Raw genomic sequence first — 19,648 nt, 5'->3', positions numbered from 1 at the left:
AGGACCTGAGATTAGAAGCACTGTTTTAAAGGGAATGCTCCTAATCTAAGCTTGTTACCTATATAAGACACCTGTCCACAGACGCAATCAATCAGATTCCAAGCTCTCCACCATGACCAAACCCAAAGGATGTCCGGGACAAGATTGTGGACCTACACAAAACTGGAATGGGCTACTAGACCATCGCCAAGCAGCTTGGTGCGAGGGTGACAACAGTTGGTGCGATTATTCATAAATGGAAGAAACACAAAAATACTGTCAATCTCCCTCTGGCTGGGGCTCTATGCAAGATCTCACCTCGTTGAGTTTCAATGATCATGAGATTGGTTAGGCCTGAGGTGTGAAGGTGCAGGAATTGGGGTGGTCTGAGGTGTGAAGGTGCAGAAATTGGGGTGGTCTGAGGTGTGAAGGTGCAGGAATTGGGGTGGTCTGAGGTGTGAAGGTGCAGGAATTGGGGGTGATCTGATTTGTGAAGGTGCAGGAATTGGGGTGATCTGAGGTGTGAAGGTGCAGGAATTGGGGTAATCTGAGGTGTGAAGGTGCAGGAATTGGGGGTGATCTGATTTGTGAAGGTGCAGAAATTGGGGTGGTCTGAGGTGTGAAGGTGCAGGAATTGAGGCTGATCTGATTTGTGAAGGTGCAGAAATTGGGGTGGTCTGAGGTGTGAAGGCGCAGGATTTGGGGTGATCTGAGGTGTGAAGGTGCAGGAATTGGGGCTGATCTGAGGTGTGAAGGTGCAGGAATTGGGGTGATCTGAGGTGTGAAGGTGCAGGAATTGGGGTAATCTGAGGTGTGAAGGTGCAGGAATTGGGGGTGATCTGATTTGTGAAGGTGCAGAAATTGGGGTGGTCTGAGGTGTGAAGGTGCAGGAATTGAGGCTGATCTGATTTGTGAAGGTGCAGAAATTGGGGTGGTCTGAGGTGTGAAGGCGCAGGATTTGGGGTGATCTGAGGTGTGAAGGTGCAGGAATTGGGGCTGATCTGAGGTGTGAAGGTGCAGGAATTGGGGTGATCTGAGGTGTGAAGGTGCAGGAATTGGGGTGATCTGATTTGTGAAGGTGCAGAAATTGGGGTGGTCTGAGGTGTGAAGGTGCAGGAATTGGGGTGGTCTGAGGTGTGAAGGTGCAGAAATTGGGGTGGTCTGAGGTGTGAAGGTGCAGGAATTGGGGTGATCTGATTTGTGAAGGTGCAGAAATTGGGGTGGTCTGAGGTGTGAAGGTGCAGGAATTGGGGTGGTCAGAGGTGTGAAGGTGCAGGAATTGGGGTGGTCTGAGGTGTGAAGGTGCAGGAATTGGGGTGGTCAGAGGTGTGAAGGTGCAGGAATTGGGGTGGTCTGAGGTGTGAAGGTGCAGGAATTGGGGTGGTCTGATTTGTGAAGGTGCAGAAATTGGGGTGATCTGAGGAGTGAAGGTGCAGGAATTGGGGTGATCTGAGGTGTGATAGTGCAGGAATTGGGGTGATCTGAGGTGTGAAGGTGCAGGAATTGGGGTGATCTGATTTGTGAAGGTGCAGGAATTGGGGTGATCTGATGTGTGAAGGTGCAAAGCTCACTTGATTTCTTATTTATTCTATTTAATGTTATTTAATTAAAGCATATTTTCATGTAGTTGTATGTTTTATTTGGCTAAATTGATTAAATGCGCCTATATTTTTGGTAGAATATAAAAAAATTTGGGGCCCCACTTTTAGGTTTGCCCAGGGCCACACTTTGTCTAAAACCGGCCCTGCAGTGAGAGACAGAATAACAACTAACATATCCATAAAAACTAATTTTAAAAAAGTTACAAATTGATTTGCATTTTAATGAGTGAAATAAATATTTGATCCCCTATCAATCAGCAAGAATGCTGGCTTTCAGGTGTCTTCTATACAGGTAAGGACCTGAGATTAGAAGCACTGTTTTAAAGGGAATGCTCCTAATCTAAGCTTGTTACCTATATAAGACACCTGTCCACAGACGCAATCAATCAGATTCCAAGCTCTCCACCATGACCAAACCCAAAGGATGTCCGGGACAAGATTGTGGACCTACACAAAACTGGAATGGGCTACTAGACCATCGCCAAGCAGCTTGGTGCGAGGGTGACAACAGTTGGTGCGATTATTCATAAATGGAAGAAACACAAAAATACTGTCAATCTCCCTCTGGCTGGGGCTCTATGCAAGATCTCACCTCGTTGAGTTTCAATGATCATGAGATTGGTTAGGAATCAGCCCAGAACTACACGGGATAATCTTGTCAATGATCTTAAGGCACCTGGGACCATAGTCACCAAGAAAACAATTAATACCACACTACGCCCTGAAGGACTGAAATGCTGCAGCGACTGCAAGGTCCCGCTGCTCAAGAAAGCACACGAACAGGCCCATCTGAAGTTTGCTAATGAACATCTGAATGATTCAGAGGAGAAATGGGTGAAAGTGTTGTGGTCAGGTGAGACCAAGATCAAGCTCTTTGGCATCAACTCAACTCGCTGTGTTTGGAGGAGGAGGAATGCTGCCTATGACCCCAAGAACACCATCCCCACCGTCAAACACGGGGGTGGAAACATTATGCTTTGGGGGAATGATGGACGGGGACGTGTACTTCCCTCAGCCAGGGCATTGAAAATGGGTCATGATTGGTATTCCAGCATGACAATGACCCAAAACATACAACCAAGGCAACAAAAGAATGGCTCAAGAAGAAGCACAATAAGGTCCTGGAGTGCCTAGCCAGTCTCCAGACCTTAATCCCATAGAAAATATGTGGAGGGAGCTGAAGGTTTGAGTTACCAAATGTCAGCCTCGAAACCTTAATGATTTGGAGAGGATTTGCAAAAAGGAGTGGGAGAAAATCCCTCCTGAGATGTGTGCAAACCTGGTGGTCAACTGCAAGAAATGTCTGACCTATGTGATTGCCAACAAGGGTTTTGCCACCAAATACTAAGTCATGTTTTGTGAAGGGGTCAAATACTTATTTCACTCATTAAAATGCAACTCAATGTATAACTTTTTTGAAATGCGTTTTTCTGGATATTTTTGTTGTTATTCTGTCTCTCAATGGTAAAATATACCTACCATTAAAATTATAGACTAATCATTTTTTTGTCAGTGGGCAAACATACAAAATCAGCAGGGGATCAAATACTTTTCCCCCCGCACTGTAAGCCTGTATATACGTCTCCATTAACAGGCCAATTTTTAGAGCTTTTATAGTTTGGATTACTGGGTCATACAACACCATACCTAAAATTAGTTTTATATATTTTTTTTATGTACAAAGCCTTCTTTTGGTGGTACTCAACGCTGTTTTTTGTATATTTTACTATTTTTATATTTTGAAATAAACTGATGTATGCCATTTCTTGAGACCTCCCAAATTGTTTCGTTTTATGCTAGGTTCGCACTGTTGCGCTCAGATCTGTCTTTAATGGGCGTACTAAACACAAGAGGGTGTTTTCTGAAGTGACATTTATAAATGGCACTAAAGGAAATACACATCCACCTTCCCCCACCCCCTTTTTATTTTACAGTATTGCTGTGGTGGTGGTTAATCCAGACTGTATGTAACTTACAGATAGGCATACCGTTTTTCAATGTTTAGCTTTCACACTAAATACATTTTCCATAAAAGAAAAAATCTGGCTGCCATCTGAATATACATTTTCCTTATATTCATACCACAATTACCTTGTTCCTGAGAGATTTCAGTAGAAGAAGGATCATCCTCTTGGGATGCATCAGAATGGCTTGGCTGGGACTTTTCAAGGATTTCAATAGCTTCTGTGAATGACATCACTTTTAAGGCAGCTAGAAGTTCTGAGATTGTCCCTCCAGATACCTGCCAGAATAGAAAAACATGCCTGTCACAAAAAAAAAAAAAATCTCAGCTTTTATTGCAACTAGTGCTCCTGCTTTCAGTATTATATGTAAACTGAAATGTACATAGGTTTGGGTTAGACAGTGATAAAAAGTCACAAAGCAAAAATATTTTTGGAGGAAACATGTAAACAATTTAGTTATCAGTGCATGCAACCAAAACATCAGTCATATTGTTATGTCTTACAACATAACAAAAGCGCCTAATGAAGTACTATGAAAAAACTTGGATTCTTGTACTTGCCATGAAGTCAATTCCTTAAGGCCCGTATACACGATTAGAAAATATGTAGGGAAAATTCGTCCGACGACCGATCTGCCGATTTTCAGATGTTAATATGGTGCTTTCGACAGCCGACTCCGACTTTTCAGCCGACAAAATCCTGATGTGCAGGCTATAAAATTTTTGTCGTCCGTCAAAACAATGTCCGATTTTCGTCTCATTAGTACAGATTTTGACGGAAAAAAATCTTAAGAGCAAGACTCGGCATGCTCAGAGAGAAAGAACACATACAAAGCAATCCAACACATGACATCACTTCTGAAGTAGAATTCTGTCGTACCGGAAAATTCGTATGAAAATAACCTCTTCACTTTCCGCATCAGACTAGCATGCAACAAAAAATGGACGACAGATCGTTCGATAATCTGATCATGTGTACGGGACTTTAGAGTTCTTAGGATACAGGAATGCAGAGAATCTTGGGGGAAGCTGCTGCCTACAGGAGGCAGTGAAGGAAGACGTCTGGAAGGCCGCACTCCAATTAACTCGCGTTTATTTCAAAGAAAAATCCATACAGCACGGGTACAGGATAAAAAGGCTAAGAGTTTGTACACTGGCAAACAAAAAAAGCAGTGCCCAGCCCTATATAATCGCTCCTACTTCCAGCATGCTTAAGTTTGTTGGAAAAGCAGTAACAACATAATCATGTACAGAGGGGTGGGCTCTGTGTATCTCAATAAACTCCAAGAAAAGATTTTTATGATAAGTACAAACAATCTAAATTCTTTCACATTAATTCAGGGCCACATGAATTTAGAGAGAGAGTTTGGTTGTCCGAAAACAGTCCAACTGAGGGGTGGGCAACAGCAACAAAACAATAGGAACCCCACAAAAAAAACAAAAACAAACTGCTTGCATACCTTCCTGATACCTGATGGACCCTATGCCCAAAGGTGGCATTAGGTGAGGCCTTAACATCCACGTGGAGTAAGAGTGAACAGAAGACCAGGTGGCAGCCTTAAAAATCTGAGAAAGGGCTCTTTCACACGGGCGTTCCTTTTTTTTTGCCCGATCAGGTCCTTTTTTTTTTTTTGTAACGGACACGGATGACACTTGACCACGGATAAACTTAGCCAACCAGTGAACATGGAGCTCAATCAGGAACAACTGGAGCTCACCTGGAAACAGCATACACCCTCAAAGGGAAAATTTTCTTTTTTACATCGCAGCCTGCAAAATTGTGCTGCCAAAAGAAGCATCCGAAGATGCCACCACATCTACTTTGTAGAATCTTGGGAAGATGTGCACAGACGACTAAGTTGCCGCCTTGCAAACTTGCATTACTGACGCCTGATGATAAAAAGCCCAAGAGGCACTCAGCGCCCTAGTAGAATGCACCTTCACAGGGAAAGGTGGAACCTGACCCTTCAGTGAATAGGCCTGTACCACCGTCTGCCTGATCCATCTGGATATGGTCGCAGCAGACACAGCCAATCCCTTGCAAGGCCCTTCCATGAGGTCAAAAAGAGAGTCTGATTTCCTGAAAGATTCACTAGCCACCAGGTAAACCCTATTTAGCTCGAACCACATCCAAAGAATGCAAAGAAATTTCCTTGGGATGCTTGGGCTTAGGACAGAGTGAAGGTAGCACAATGTCTTTATTCAAATTTATATCAGAAACCACCTTAGGAAGAAACGAATGATTAGGTTGAAGTACCACTTTATCTCTGTGGACCAGAGAAGGTGAACAGCAGGATAGCGCCCCCAATTCAGATACTCTGCGAGCAGAGGTAATAGCCACCAAAAAGGCTACCTTCTGCGACAGTGTAAGCAGAGTAATCTCCCTAGTGTTCTCAAAGGGAGGTTTTTGAAGAACAGACAGTACCAAGTTAAGATCCCATGGAGGTAATGAGGATTGTATCGGAGGAGCCATATGGCAAACCCCTTTAATAAAAGTGTGAATCAAGGCATGCATAGCTAAAAAACACAGCCAAAGCTGACACTGGGCCTTTAGTAGTACCCAAGGCCAACCGCTGTTCAACCCCTTGCATCACATATAAATAGTATGGCTTGGACCATTTGGTCCGTTAGCTCTGCCAGGCCCGGAGGGAGCTGTTCTGTTTGCAGGTCACTTTTTAGTAACTTTGCCCATTCCGTTATTGTCTGAGACACCAGAGTGATCACGAAGATTGGTTTAAGTATTGAGCCCGCTATCACATGTGTTTTAGATAGGACCATAAGTGTCCGAGATTATATCTGTCCCTGGCCTGATTAGATACGATGTGTGCACACACAGCGGAAGAATCAGACACTGACAGTTCAGAGTTGAAGTATCTTGTGCTTTAATTCTACAGTGTCAGTGTTATATATATATCTTGTTATTAGTGTCATCAGTTAGTACGTAGATAAACATAATGTCATCTGCTTGCTAGTAGCTTCTTAATTGGTTATGTTCATTATAAGATAAACTCCCTCCAAGCTCGGAATGTTATCTGTTGGGTGTTCTCTTCTTTTGAGGTCGTCATCTTTGCTCAGACGAAGGGAGGGGTGATCTAGCAGGTTCATTTTGAGTAAGGAAATAAGGAAAGGAAATAAACTGCAGCAGTAACATAAATATCTTAAACATCATAAGTGAAAAAGGCATTTCACTATAACCATTGATTACATCCATTACACATGTAAGTGGCGGGACAGAGACTGATTCCTTCTATCCACAGGGTCTTTAAAGACCGGGGACTCCTCCACCGAGACCACAGTAGATTTGTTCAGTCTGAAGACCGGATGCTCCACCCTCAGTGGAATGGCCCATTTTGTGGATACTGTGTCCGTGAATGGATAACGCCTCTTATAATGCTTTGGCACCACTAACATGTTTGAGGTGCCCCCATTGGTCAGAGACAATTTTGTCAAAACGTTCCGGTCAAGGGAAAACTTTGCCCGACTTCTGGGATATGCGAGTGCCAAATGACACCTGCGTCCCTAACGCTGCAGAATCATCCGCCATTTTTAAAGTTTCCCTCATTGACACTATAAGTGCCTCCACCAGCGCGCTTTCCCATGCGGCTACAGAGGAAGATATGTCGTCCTCGCCATCCGAGTGCGATGACGCAGAACCCTCAGGGTGACATGCGTCCGCGGCGGCCATATTTACCTCAGAAACTGAGGATACAGGAGAGGCAGGGGAGGGCATAGGGCACTTTTTATTGTGGTGTTTTTTAAAACCAAATCCACTTATGACACCAGGTTTTCCAAAATCGCTGTTAAGGTAGACAGGGGTTGCGACCCGGAGGTTCCCTTAACCGCATCTAGGGGATCTGTAAGTAAAATTTGTTCCTGGGACTCCATATTAGTGTTTGACCGATATTGTTTTTTTTATTGCCAATACCGATACCGATATTTTGGTCATCGCATATCGGTATCGCACATTTAAATTTTTTTTTTTTTTTTTTTTACAGGTACTCTTGTGGAGGGATCTGGGGGTCTAAAAGACACCCAAACCCCTCCTCTGCAATTAAAAGCATTCAACGCCAAGTTTGGCTGTTTTGAATGCTGTCATTTTTTTGTATTTGGCACCGAGTCATGACATCACTTCCGGGTTTTTACATGGAGACCCGATCAGAGCCGAATGTGGTCTTCAGCGGCCATGCAGGTAGGATGCCCGGGTCCTGGCAGAGAAAACGATCTTCACAGAAAGAGGAAGTACCTGGGTCATTTACTAGAGTAAAGGCCTAGCTGCTCCCTGCTGTCCAGCCTTTGCGGACTCCGGGAAAATGGCCACCCAATGCATTTATATGGGGAAACCACAAAAATATGGCCGCCTATGCATTTCAATGGGAACTTCAGCAAAATGAGGCCGAATGATTCTACAGTAAAATGGCGACCCCCACGACGCGCCATGCGTTCTCCGGGACCCCCTAAGAGGTCCCAAAGATTTGTGGCATCGGGGGGTCCCTGGCAGGGGCCCCTACCAGGGTTAACCCCCCCAGGGGATCCGCTATAGTGGAATTGGCGCGTCCACCCCTAGAGGACCCCCATCGCTGACTGAGGTAGGGACCTCTATGAAGGTGGGGAGAGAGGCCTTGGGGGGGGCTGGTACATACCGAGGGGCCAGGGGGAATGAGGGGTACCCGAGGGTCTGACCTTCCCAGGGAGGGTCCCACGTCCGCCCGAGACCGCCAGAGCTATGGGGGGACACTACTCACCATACCAACGACATTGGGTGGGCGCCACTCCGGACAGACTACCTCTCCACTCGGGGTGGGGGTGCTGATGGCCAAGGGGTAAGCTGTGACTCAGGCCAAACCAGGTTGTCTGCGTTCCGGCGAGGTGTTTCACTCGCGGGCAAGCCCCCATCCATAGGGGCTCTGTCATGGCGAGGCCTAGCGCTGGGCTATAACCTGCTCACGGCTCGCTGGCCGGGCTGGAAGACCTTAAGGATCTAGGATATCAAGTCCGAAACCCAGTCTGGCTGTTGACTGCAGTTCTCTCAGGAACATAACTAGCTAAAAAATTAAAAATTCAACAAAGGTTCCATTTAAAATAAAAAAGGCAAGCTAAGACCGAAGTTCCAGCCGGGAACTAGGTCCTACTCCTAAACTAGGCAGAAACAAACTGAATCCTATAGCAGAGTGAGTGGTTGTATGCCTGCAGGGACTGCCCCAAAGGCGTGGTAAAGATTTTTCCTGCCTAGTGTCCTACTCCTGTAGGGGGAAGCATAACCCAATGGTCATGAAGAATATGGAGCTGCGTCTGTCAATGAACGATAGAGAAAAATAATTTTTGCTCTACATAAAGATGGCCTAGGCTATAAGGAGATTGCCAAGACCCTGAAACTGAGCTGCAGCACGGTGGCCAAGACCATACAACAGTTTAACAGGATAGGTTGCACTCAGAACAGGCCTCGCCATGGTCGACCAAAGAAGTTTAGTGCACGTGCTCAGCGTTATCAGGTTGTCTTTGAGAAATAGATGTCTGAGTGCTGCCAGCATTGCTGCAGAGGTTGAAGGGGTGGGGGGTCAGCCTGTCAGTGCTCAGACCATACGTCTCACACTGCATCAAATTGGTTTATATGGCTGTTGTCCCAGAAGGAAGCCTCTTCTAAAGATGATGCACAAGAAAGCCTGCAAACAGTTTGCTGAAGACAAGCAGACTAAGGACATGGATTACTGGAAGTATATCCTGTGGTCTGATGAGACCAAGATAAACTTATTCGGTTCAGATGGTGTCAAGCATGGTGTTGGGAGTGTCATGGTCTGGGGCTGCATAAGTGCTGCCGGCACTGGGGAGCTACAGTTCATTCAGGGAAACATGAACGCCAACATGTACTGTGACATACTGAAGCAGAGCATGATCCCCTCCCTTCGAAGACTGGGCCGCAAGCCTGTATTCCAACATGATAACGACCCCAAACACACCTCCAAGACGACCACTGCCTTGCTAAAGAAACTGAGAGTAAAGGTGATGGACTGGTCAAGCATGTCTCCAGACCTAAACCCTATTGAGCATCTTTGGGGCATCCTCAAATTGGATGTAGAGGAGCGCAAGGTCTCTAACATCCACCAGCTCCGTAATGTCATCATGGAGGAGTGGAAGAGGACTCCAGTGGCAACCTGTGAAGCTCTGGTGAACTCCATGCCCAAGAGGGTTAAGGCAGTGCTGGAAAATAATGGTGGCCACACAAAATATTGACACTTTGGTCCCAATTTGGACAATTTCACTTAGGAGTGTACTCACTTTTGTTGCCAGCGGTTTAGACATTAATGACTGTGTGTTGAGTTATTTTGACGGGACAGCAAATGTACACTGTTATACAAGCTGTACACTCACTACTTTACATTGTAGCAAAGTGTAATTTCTTCAGTGTTGTCACATAAAAAGATATAATAAAATGTTAACAAAAATGTGAGGGGTATACTCACTTTTGTGAAATACTGTATATATATATATATATATATACACATATATATATATATATATATATATTGTGTGTATTCCAATACCTTTAAATAATTTATTTGCGTTTTACTGCACAGTCCTTTGGAAGTCAGAAATCCAGCCTTCTTTATTCTGTGAAGAACCCTCTGTGCCCCTCATATTCTGTCCATAAGATCGTTGGCCCCTGCGCCTTCTATTCCCCTGGCCACCAGTCTTGTAAATTACCCTCCTGAAATTTTCAGTAAAGCTACAGTGGGTAGACAGGATGGTCTCAGACTCCTGGTCTGATCCACCCACAGTTCAGCATAGATTAAGGGTCTGTTTCATCCTATACACATATTCATCCTATACACACCCACAGTCTTGCCCACATTGCCGCCCATTCAGATTGTGGGTGGATCAGACCGGGAGTCTGAGACTATCTGGTCCGCCCACTGTAGCAAAAGCTCTTTACTGAGAACTAAAGTCTGAATTGGCAGCAATGTGGGTGGGACTGTGGGCGTGTATGGGATGACTCAGACTTCTGGCCTGTCCATCTAACTATGCTGTACAGTGGGCAGCTCAGGCCAGGATTTTGACACTCTCCTTTCTGCTCACTGTACAGCATAGTTTGATGGACAAGCCAGGAGTCTGATTCATCCCATACACTTCTACACTCCGGCCTACACTGTCACCCATTCAGACTCTAAATCCTAGGGCATGATGGCATTTGTAGTCTTAGTATGTAATGACAAAAACTAATGGGAAGTCATGTCACCACTCCTGCTCCAGAAGATCCCTCCTCCTGGAGCCCAGGAATAGAGAAATGTCTGTGTAAAGAGATGACGTCACTGTTTTTTTTTTTTCGTACACAGCGTGCAATTTTAATCTAAATCACATTTGCAGTTTTGCTTAACTAACTACACAGGGCTAATGTGCAAATTTTATTACTATCCTGGAGTTTTTCAAGTCTGGAAATTATAGCAGTGACTTCTAAGGCTACATTCACACCTGAGCGTAGCGTTTTCGCGCGTTTTTACAGCGATTTTACCACGCTTTTTACCGCGATTTACAGGCGTTTTTTGTGCAGGCGTTTTTAGATTGAATAGAGACCAATGGAAAACGCCTGTAATCTGCCTAAAAAGAAGCTCATGTACTTTTTTGAGCGTTGGGCGTTTTGCTCACAGCGTCAAAACGCTCAGATGTGAACAGGGGCCATTGAAATTAATAGGATTTGTCTTGTTGGGCATTTTGAGAGCTGATCCTAGAGCAGAAAAACTCCCCAAAAACACCCCAAAACGCCTACATGTGAACGGAGTCTAAGGTGTAGCATCATGCAATAAGGACTTAGAAGACTCAACATCTAAAAGAGTGTTAACTAATGTTTAAGCCAGTGTTCCACTGTTTACACTTTCATATATACTGTTTTGAGAGGACCGTTTTTATTACTTTATTTCATGGCCGTGGCCTGACTGTATTTTTGCACTGTTGAAAACTCAATAAAAATATTGAAATATAAAAGAGTCTTAACGTCTGAAGGATTAGAGGCTGCTAATACCACGAGGGATCAGATAAGGAAAGGTAGGGAAGCATGCTTTCGACCTCTGTGGTCAGAATCAAAAATGAAAGTTGCAATTTGGCCCATAAAATCCCGCACAACTGTGGTGAAATAGTTCCAGGATAGAGCTGAGGAGGGGCTATGCCCAGCAGAACTCCAAGGATATCATAGACTCAAGCAGAGTTCCAACAAATTCCATGTTGTCAGTGCCAGACCCTTCAGGTGATGGTACGCTGCATTGCGAGCTGAAGGCATCCGGGGCAGCTGAATTTATCCCTATGTGTCCAGGATCTGGCATCTTGCATTGCAAGATGGGCAAGATAAGTAAGGATACAAAAGCAACATCTTTAAAACTCATGAACCGGCTGCTGGTAGCAGTAAAAGGCTCAGTTGTCCGAATGTGACCATTGACATTATTTTGGGCAATGGACATGGGACAGCAGGAATACCTGACCTCCATTCTTTGCAAAAATTAAAGAAATAACATATCTGCTCATAATTGTCTTTGGGCACATTAAATGTGTCAATTTTATGTGAGGAAAAACTGTTGTAATTGGCTAGTTAAATCAATTCTGGCCAATGAACTTTTTTGCACAGGTTGCATGAAGGTCACCTTACCCAGCCATTCTTTTGTGTACTATTCTTTTTTTTCCACATCCTTTGTTTAGGGAAAGGAGCAGTTTCCAAAATAATCAAGCAACAAGACAAGAAAATGTAACCATTGGTACAAAACACTACCATCACCTTCTGACATTTATAACAGTGATACAAATCAGTGGTATGAAATTATTGACATAGCTAGACTGAACAAGGAGTGAGTATACTCAGGACTAACGGTGACTCCATACCATCCCAGAATGTGAAAGATGGATCATGAATAAGCAAACATTGACCCAGATGACCATAGAGGAACCCTAGCTGGCAGTCTTAGGATAGGAGTGTACCTACTGCACATTAGAAGACTGTCAAGAGTTTTATGTAAACGAGCAAAGAAGACAAAGAGGGTGGAGAGAAAAACTAAGAAAAGGAGAGGGGGGGGGGGAGAAAAAAAAAAGGGGGGGGGGGTGGAAGGTAATGTTGGCATGTCTCAAAGGGAGGCACAAACTATCTCCATCATCTAGCAGAACCCACATCAAAGAGGACTTTGCCCTCCTTGGAGTAGATAAACATGGTCAACAAAGTCTAAGTTTTCGAGTACACCTCTCGTGTTAAGCCCCGTACACACGTACCGATCGTCGGCCTAACGATCGGCCGTCTTTTGTCCGAGGGCTGTCTTGTCTGTTGAAAAGTGCAAAAGACTGCACACGAATTTTCTCGGCCAACAACAACCGACTGCAGAAGTGATGTCATGTGATGGTTAACTTTCCCTGTGTTTTTTCTTTTCTGATCTTGCAAATCTGCTGTCTGTCGGCCGAATTCTGTACTGACTGGCGAACAATCGGGCGTTCTGGTGTCGGCATACAAAAATTTTAATGCTTGCACGACAGATTCTGTTCGGCCGAAAGTGCGCTGTCGGCTGTCGGAAGCATCATACTAACAAGCCGAAAATCGGCCGATCGGTCGTCGGCCGAATCTTTTCGGCCCACAATCGGTACGTGTGTACGGGCCTTTAGTCAGTACCAGATCTTCCATCAGGTTCAATTCTTTCTTAACCCATAGCCCAATGGATAGTGGCTGTGTTTTTTTTTTTTTTTGTCTTTTTACTATTCTTTTGACAATCCCCAATAATAAAATAGAATGCTTTCATTATATAAAAATGTATGGTTATAAAGGTGTGTAAAGTGGAAACATGAGCTAAAGCAGCCTATGGAGAGAAACCAAAGCTGTCAAAGCCAGCGACTATAAAGCAGGATGGAAGATTGGCCCTTGAGACAATAGATCCTCCAGGAACGTCTGCGACTAGCCTGACCAGGTCGGTTTACCAACTTAGCTTGGCGAGGCCAGTCTGGAGCCACAAGGATGATCGAAATCCCTTCCGCCTTGATCCTGCGAAGAAGTTTTGGCAGCAACTTGAGAGGGGGAAAGGCATACATCAGCTGATACTGACCCCACGGAGCCACCAGCTGTGTCTGTCGCGTCTGCCAGAGGGTCCAGAGAGTGGGCCACAAACCTCTGCACTTTCCTGTTCGCCAACAGATCTACTTCTGGAGTGCCCCAACAAAGGCACAACTGCTGGAACACCTCCGAATGGAGAGACCATTCCCCTTGATCCAGAGTCTGTCGACTGAGGTAATCCGCCTGCTAGCTTTCCACTCCCAGAATGTGAACAGCAGAGAGAGCCGTAACAAAGCGTTTTGCCCATCGAAGGATGCCTGCCACCTTCAAGGCGGCAAGGACACTTCTGGTGCCCCCTTGGTGATTGATATAAGCCACGGCCGTGGCATTGTCCGATTGAATGTGCACTGGACAGCCCTGAAGGTACTCCATCCAGTGGACTAGGCAAAGCCTAATCGCTCTCAGCTCCAGAACATTGATCAGTAACCTGAATTCTTCCAGAGACCAGACTCTGAGCAGAAAGCAGAAAGAGAGGGGGGAACAATCACCATACCTGGAACAGGCGAGCACTATCTCCTGATAGAACCCCTCTCCACCGAAGTGGGGGGGCTGTCGGCCAATAGGAATGCTGCGACTTGGGCCTAGACCGGTGGTGTGCGACCTGGCTAAACATTTAACTCGCAGGGCCAGTCTGGTGGGACTATGTCGCGGCTGACCTAGCGCGGACCTGGGGTCTGCGCGCACTCGCTGGCCGCCTGGGGTGACCACTGGATCTATTTATCCAGCCAGTCGCCCAGATTGGGCTTAGTTGCTTGTAGATCTTACAGGAAAAAATCTGGAGAAAAAAACTAACTAGAAAAAAACATTTTGCCAGGACCACAGATCCCAGCAAGGATCTAGGTCCTTACTCCTGACTAGGCAGATTAAAACTGACATCCTATAGCAGAGAGGGGGTATACCTCTTGAGACTGCCCATAGGCATAGGCAGAACTTTTTATCTGCCTAGTGTCCTACTTCTGTAGGGGGCAGTATAACCCTACTTTTATAAAGAACAGAGACTGCGTCTGTCAATGAACGATAGAGAAAACTGGATTTTTGTACTTACCGTAAAATCCTTTTCTCTGAAGTTAATCGACAGACGTAGCTCCATATCTTCTTTAGACAATTGGTTTATGCTCCTCCAATCAGAAATAGGACACTAGGCAGGAAAAAGCTTTACCACGCCTATGGGGGCTGTCCCTGCAGGCATAACCCCACAAACTCTGCTACAGCAGCCAGTTTCGTTGCAAGCAGTGTTTAGAAGACAAAAAAACCCCATTCACTCAGAAGCAGAGGGGCGGGTGCTGCGTCTGTCGATGAACTTTAGAGAAAAGGATTTTACGGTCCGTACAAAAATCCAGTCTTCTCTGTTGTTCATCGACAGACGCAGCTTCATATCTTCTTTAGACCATTGGGATGTCCCAAAGCAGTATTTTCACGATGGGTGGGAAGACAACGCAAAGAAGAATGTAACTCCCGAAAGGCTAAATGTAGCCAACCAGGTATTATGGAGCTCAACCAGGAACAACTGGAGCTCACCTAGAAAAAACATACGCCCTCAAAGAGAACAAAAAAGATTCTCTTTAATCAGCAGCCTGCAAAACCTTGCAGCCAAAAGAGGCATCCAAAGATGCCAACACATCAACCTTGTAGAATTTTGTGAACGTATTCACAGACGACCAAGTTGCCGCCTTGCAAACATGCATCACTGAAGCCTGATGGCGAAAAGCCCAAGAGGCACTTAGCGCTTTAGTAGAATGCGCTTTCACAGGGAACAGAGGAACCTGACCCTTCAGTGAATAGGCCAGACAACCGCCTGCCTGATCCATCTGGATATGGTCGCAGCAGACACAGCCAATCCCTTACGAGGTCCCTCGGTAAGGACAAATTGAGCATCTGATTTTCTGAAAGACTCAGTGGTAAACCCCGATCGCCCGAACCACACCCAAAGAATGCAAGGCAATTTCCTTGGGATGCTTAGGCTTAGGACAGAGTGAAGGCAGCACAATGTCTTCATTCAAATGAAAATCAGAAACCACCTTAGGGAGAAAAGACTGATTTGGTCGGAGTACCACTTTATCTCTGTGGACCACCAAATAAGGTGAGCGGCATCACAACGCCGCCAATTCAGATACTGTGCGGGTAGAAGTGATAGTAACCAAAAAGGCAACCGTCTGAGACAAGCAGAGGAATCTCCCGAATGTTCTCAAAGGGAGGTTTTTGAAGAACAGATACCAGATTAAGATCCCACGGAGGTAGCGTAGACTGTCTCGGAAGAGCCATATGGCGCACTCCCTGAATGAAAGTACGAATCAAGGCATGCGTAGCTAACGGGCGTTGAAAATATATAGCCAAAGCCGACACTTTGGGCCTTTGATAGTGCCCAAAGCCAACCGCTGTTCAACCCTTTTTTGCAGAAAGGCCAAATCCCTAGCTACTGAAAACAAGCGAGGGTGCACCTTCAGCAATTCACACCATGAAATGTACGATTTCCACGTACAATGATATATCTTCCTGGAAGTTGACTTCCTAGCCTTCAATAGTGTAGGAATCACAGAGTCAGAAAGACCTCTATCCCTCAACACCTGTCTTTCAACAGCCATGCCCTTAAAGCCAGCGACTGTAAATCAGGATGGAAGATCGGACCTTGAGACAGCAGATCTTCCCTGAGAGGAAGTCTCCAAGGAACATCGGCGACCAACCTTACTAGGTCTGCATACCAAGACCAACGAGGCCAGTCTGGAGCCACCAGAATTACCGGGATCCCTTCCACCTCTATCCTGCGAAGAAGCCTTGGCAGGAGTTTCAACAGAGAAAAGGCATAAATCAGCCGATACTGACCCCCAAGGAGCCACCAGCACGTCTGTGGCGTCAGCTAGAGGATCTCGAGACCTGGCTACGAACCTCTGCACCTTCTTGTTGAGACGAGAAGCAAACAGATCGACCTCGGACATCCCCTACCGAACACACAGGAGATGAAACACCTCCAGGTGCAGGGAGCACTCCCCTTGATCCAACATCTGCCAACTCAGGTAATCTGCTTGCCAGTTTTCAATACCTGGGATGTGCACAGCAGAGAGGGATGGGACAAACTTTCCGCCCAGGCCAGAATCTCAGGCACCACCCTGGCCGACAAGACACTCTTGGTGCCCCCCTGGTTATTGATGTAAGCCACAGCTGTGGCATAGTCCGATTTAATCCGAACCGGACAATCTTGCAGAAGAGTCGTTCAGTGCTCAGACAAAGCTTTATTGCTCTGAGCTCCAAAACATTTATCAGCAGTTTGGACTCTTCTACTGTCCAGGTTTCCGTGGGTACAGAGCTTCCCAGGAGCCCCGCCCCAGCCCGACATGCAGGCGCCACCGTCCAAAACAATGGGAGGAAGGACTTGCCCTTGCATAGTGCTGGAGAATGAAGCCACCATAATAGAGCAGATCTTGTGCTGTGCCTCAACCGATCCTTGTTCCATTTGACAGAATCTCCCTTTGCAAAGGTCTGGTATGGAAATGAGCAAACGGAACCTCCTCGAAGGTTGATACCATCAGACCCAAGGCCCACATGCAAGTTCGCAGAGAGGACAGATTGTTTGCCAACAACAACCGGATCGCCCCCTGCAGCTTCTGCAGCTTGTCTGGGGGGGGGGGGGGGGGAGACCCTCCAGAGTCAGGCCCAGATAATCCAGTCTCAAGGAAGGTATGAGGGAGGACTTCTTGAAACTGATATTCCACTCAAACTCCTGCAGGGAGCTGACAGTGATCGCCAGGTCGCTCATCAGGGCTGAATGAGAGTCTGCTCTCAATATGAGAACGTCCAGATACCCCAGTACTGCAATTCCCGTTAGCGCAACAAAGCCAACACTGGGGCCAATACTTTGGTAAACACACTGGGAGCAGAGGCGAGACCAAAGGGTAATGCCACAAATTGATAATGCTCTTCTGCTATGGCAAAGCGAAGGAACCACTGGTGACCAGCGTAGATAGGAATGTGTAGATATGCGTCCCTGATATCTATGGAGGCCGAAAAGTCTCCCTGGTGTAGTGACGCCACTACCGTTCAAATGGATTTCATGCGAAACCTCTGTACCCGCACAAAGCGATTCAGAGCCTTGAGGTCCAGAATTGGACGCACTTTGCCTTCTTTTCTGGACACAGTAAACAGGTTTGAAAAAAACCCTTGAAAGTGTTCCTGAGAGGGAACTGGCACAATCCCACTTGCGACAGCAGATCTTGTATCACCTCTCATAGATTCCTTACTCGGTATGGAGATAGACGCAGATTGGACGGGAAGAATCTGTCCGACGGACGAGACCTGAATTTGATCTTGTACCCTGATCAGATCAGGTCGTGAACCCATTTGTCCTGAATCAAGGAAGTCCAAGGTCCCGGAAAGAAGTGAAGACGTCCCCCCACCCCAGAAGTGGGTGAGGGCACCCCTTCATGCAGACGAAGATTTGTCTGCAGATCCTGACTTGCCTGTCTCTGATTTACCTGACCATGGCTTCTTGGAACTCCCAGAAGACCTGAACGGCTTACCTTTTTTTTGTGACCCGAAGGTATGAAAAAGCCGCTTATGAACATGAAGGAAGGCCCCCGTCTATGACGTGGCGCCTTACCCTTCGAGAACTGAGGAAGACGAGTACTCTTCCCCCCCCGTAAGGCCTTTGATCAACTCGTGCAGAGCGGATCCAAGCAACCTCTCCCCCATAAAGGGAAGATCTGTCAAAGCCTTTTTGGAAGCCTGGTCCGCAGACCAGCTTTTAAACCACACCATGCGTCTAATCGCAATCCCCACTGCCGACACTCTGGCCACTAGGGGAGCCGCATATAGGGACGCATCACACATGAACACCAGGGCTTGAGCCATCTGGTCCATTAGTTCCAGCACTGCTGGAGGGAGCTGCTCAGCTTTCAAGTTATCCTTTAGTAACTTCACCCATTCAGTCACCGTCTGTGACACCATAACATTCACAAATATTGGTTTCAATATGGAACCTGCTAGCACGTGTACATGGCGAGACTCCATCCGTCTATCCGCAGGTTCTGCAAATCCCGGGGATTCTTCCACTGGAACCACAGTAGACCTATTCAGCTTGGAAACCGGGTGATCCACCTTTGCTGGCACGGTCCACCTAGTGGAACCTGCATCTGCAAAAGGATAACAGCGTTTAAAGCGCTTAGGCACCACTAGCATGTGCTTGATGCACAGCCATTGTTCCTTGACAATATCGTCAAAAAGCTCCGGACAAGGAAATACCTTGCCTGATATTTTGGAACCAAAAGACAAATACGAACTCGACGCTGTAGATTCATCTGCCAACTTTAAAGTTTCCCACACTGAAACTTTAAGTGCTTCCTCCAATGCGCGTTGCCGCGTGGCGGCGGACGAGGACAGGTCCTCTTCACCATCAGAATGCAAAGACACCGGCCCCTCAGGGTGGGGTGTGTCTGCGGTGGCCATTTCTGCCTCAGAATCTGAGGAAACTACCGAGGGAGGCGAAGGCAACGGGCGTTTGTGGCTAGCAACACTTTTACATACAAAATCTTCCAAGACTTTCCAAGACTGCTGTAATCGCAGACAGGGGTTGCGACCCAGAAGGTTCCGCAGCCACTCCTAGGGGGTCTGTAGGTGAAACAGTACCCTGGGACTCCATTTTATACTGATATGAAAATACATATACAGGGGGACCCAAGAAAGCGTTACCAAACCGCTCAGGAGACTGCCAGCACGTTCTTGTGAAACAGAAAGTAAAACGTTCTGCCACAGGAAATGGCAAGCACAGCCTGTCACAGCTAGATTTTTGTGTTACATGCCATTCACCTGTCCAGCGATTGTGGACTACAAGAAAATGGCCGTCCTATGCATTCCTATGGGGAACTAACAAAAAATGGCTGCCCATGCATTTCAATGGGAGAAAAGAAGCATAAATCTACAGCAAAATGGCAGCCCCCACGGAGCGCCATGCGGTCTCCCAGACCCCCAGAGGAGGTCCCAGACAAGGGCATCAGAGGGTGCCTAGGAAGGGACCCCACCAGGACAAGGCCACCCCCGCCACAATATTCC

The 19,648-nt window shown here is 46.4% G+C and overlaps 1 protein-coding gene across 2 annotated transcripts in view; it reads right to left on the bottom strand.

The window, feature by feature from the left end:
* Positions 1 to 19,648, bottom strand: part of NFKB1 (nuclear factor kappa B subunit 1) — a 206,026-nt gene that overhangs the window by 10,915 nt on the left and 175,463 nt on the right. For both annotated transcript variants that reach the window (XM_082244169.1, XM_082244170.1), the window contains exon 22: positions 3,672 to 3,822. In XM_082244169.1, coding sequence (XP_082100295.1) covers positions 3,672 to 3,822 — 151 coding nt within the window. The remainder of the gene's footprint in view (positions 1 to 3,671; positions 3,823 to 19,648) is intronic.

This window comes from Pelophylax lessonae (genome assembly GCF_965119305.1).
Source record: "Pelophylax lessonae genome assembly, chromosome: 1".
NCBI classification, from domain to species: Eukaryota; Metazoa; Chordata; class Amphibia; order Anura; family Ranidae; genus Pelophylax; species Pelophylax lessonae.
This window is presented reverse-complemented; position numbering and strand designations above follow the sequence as displayed.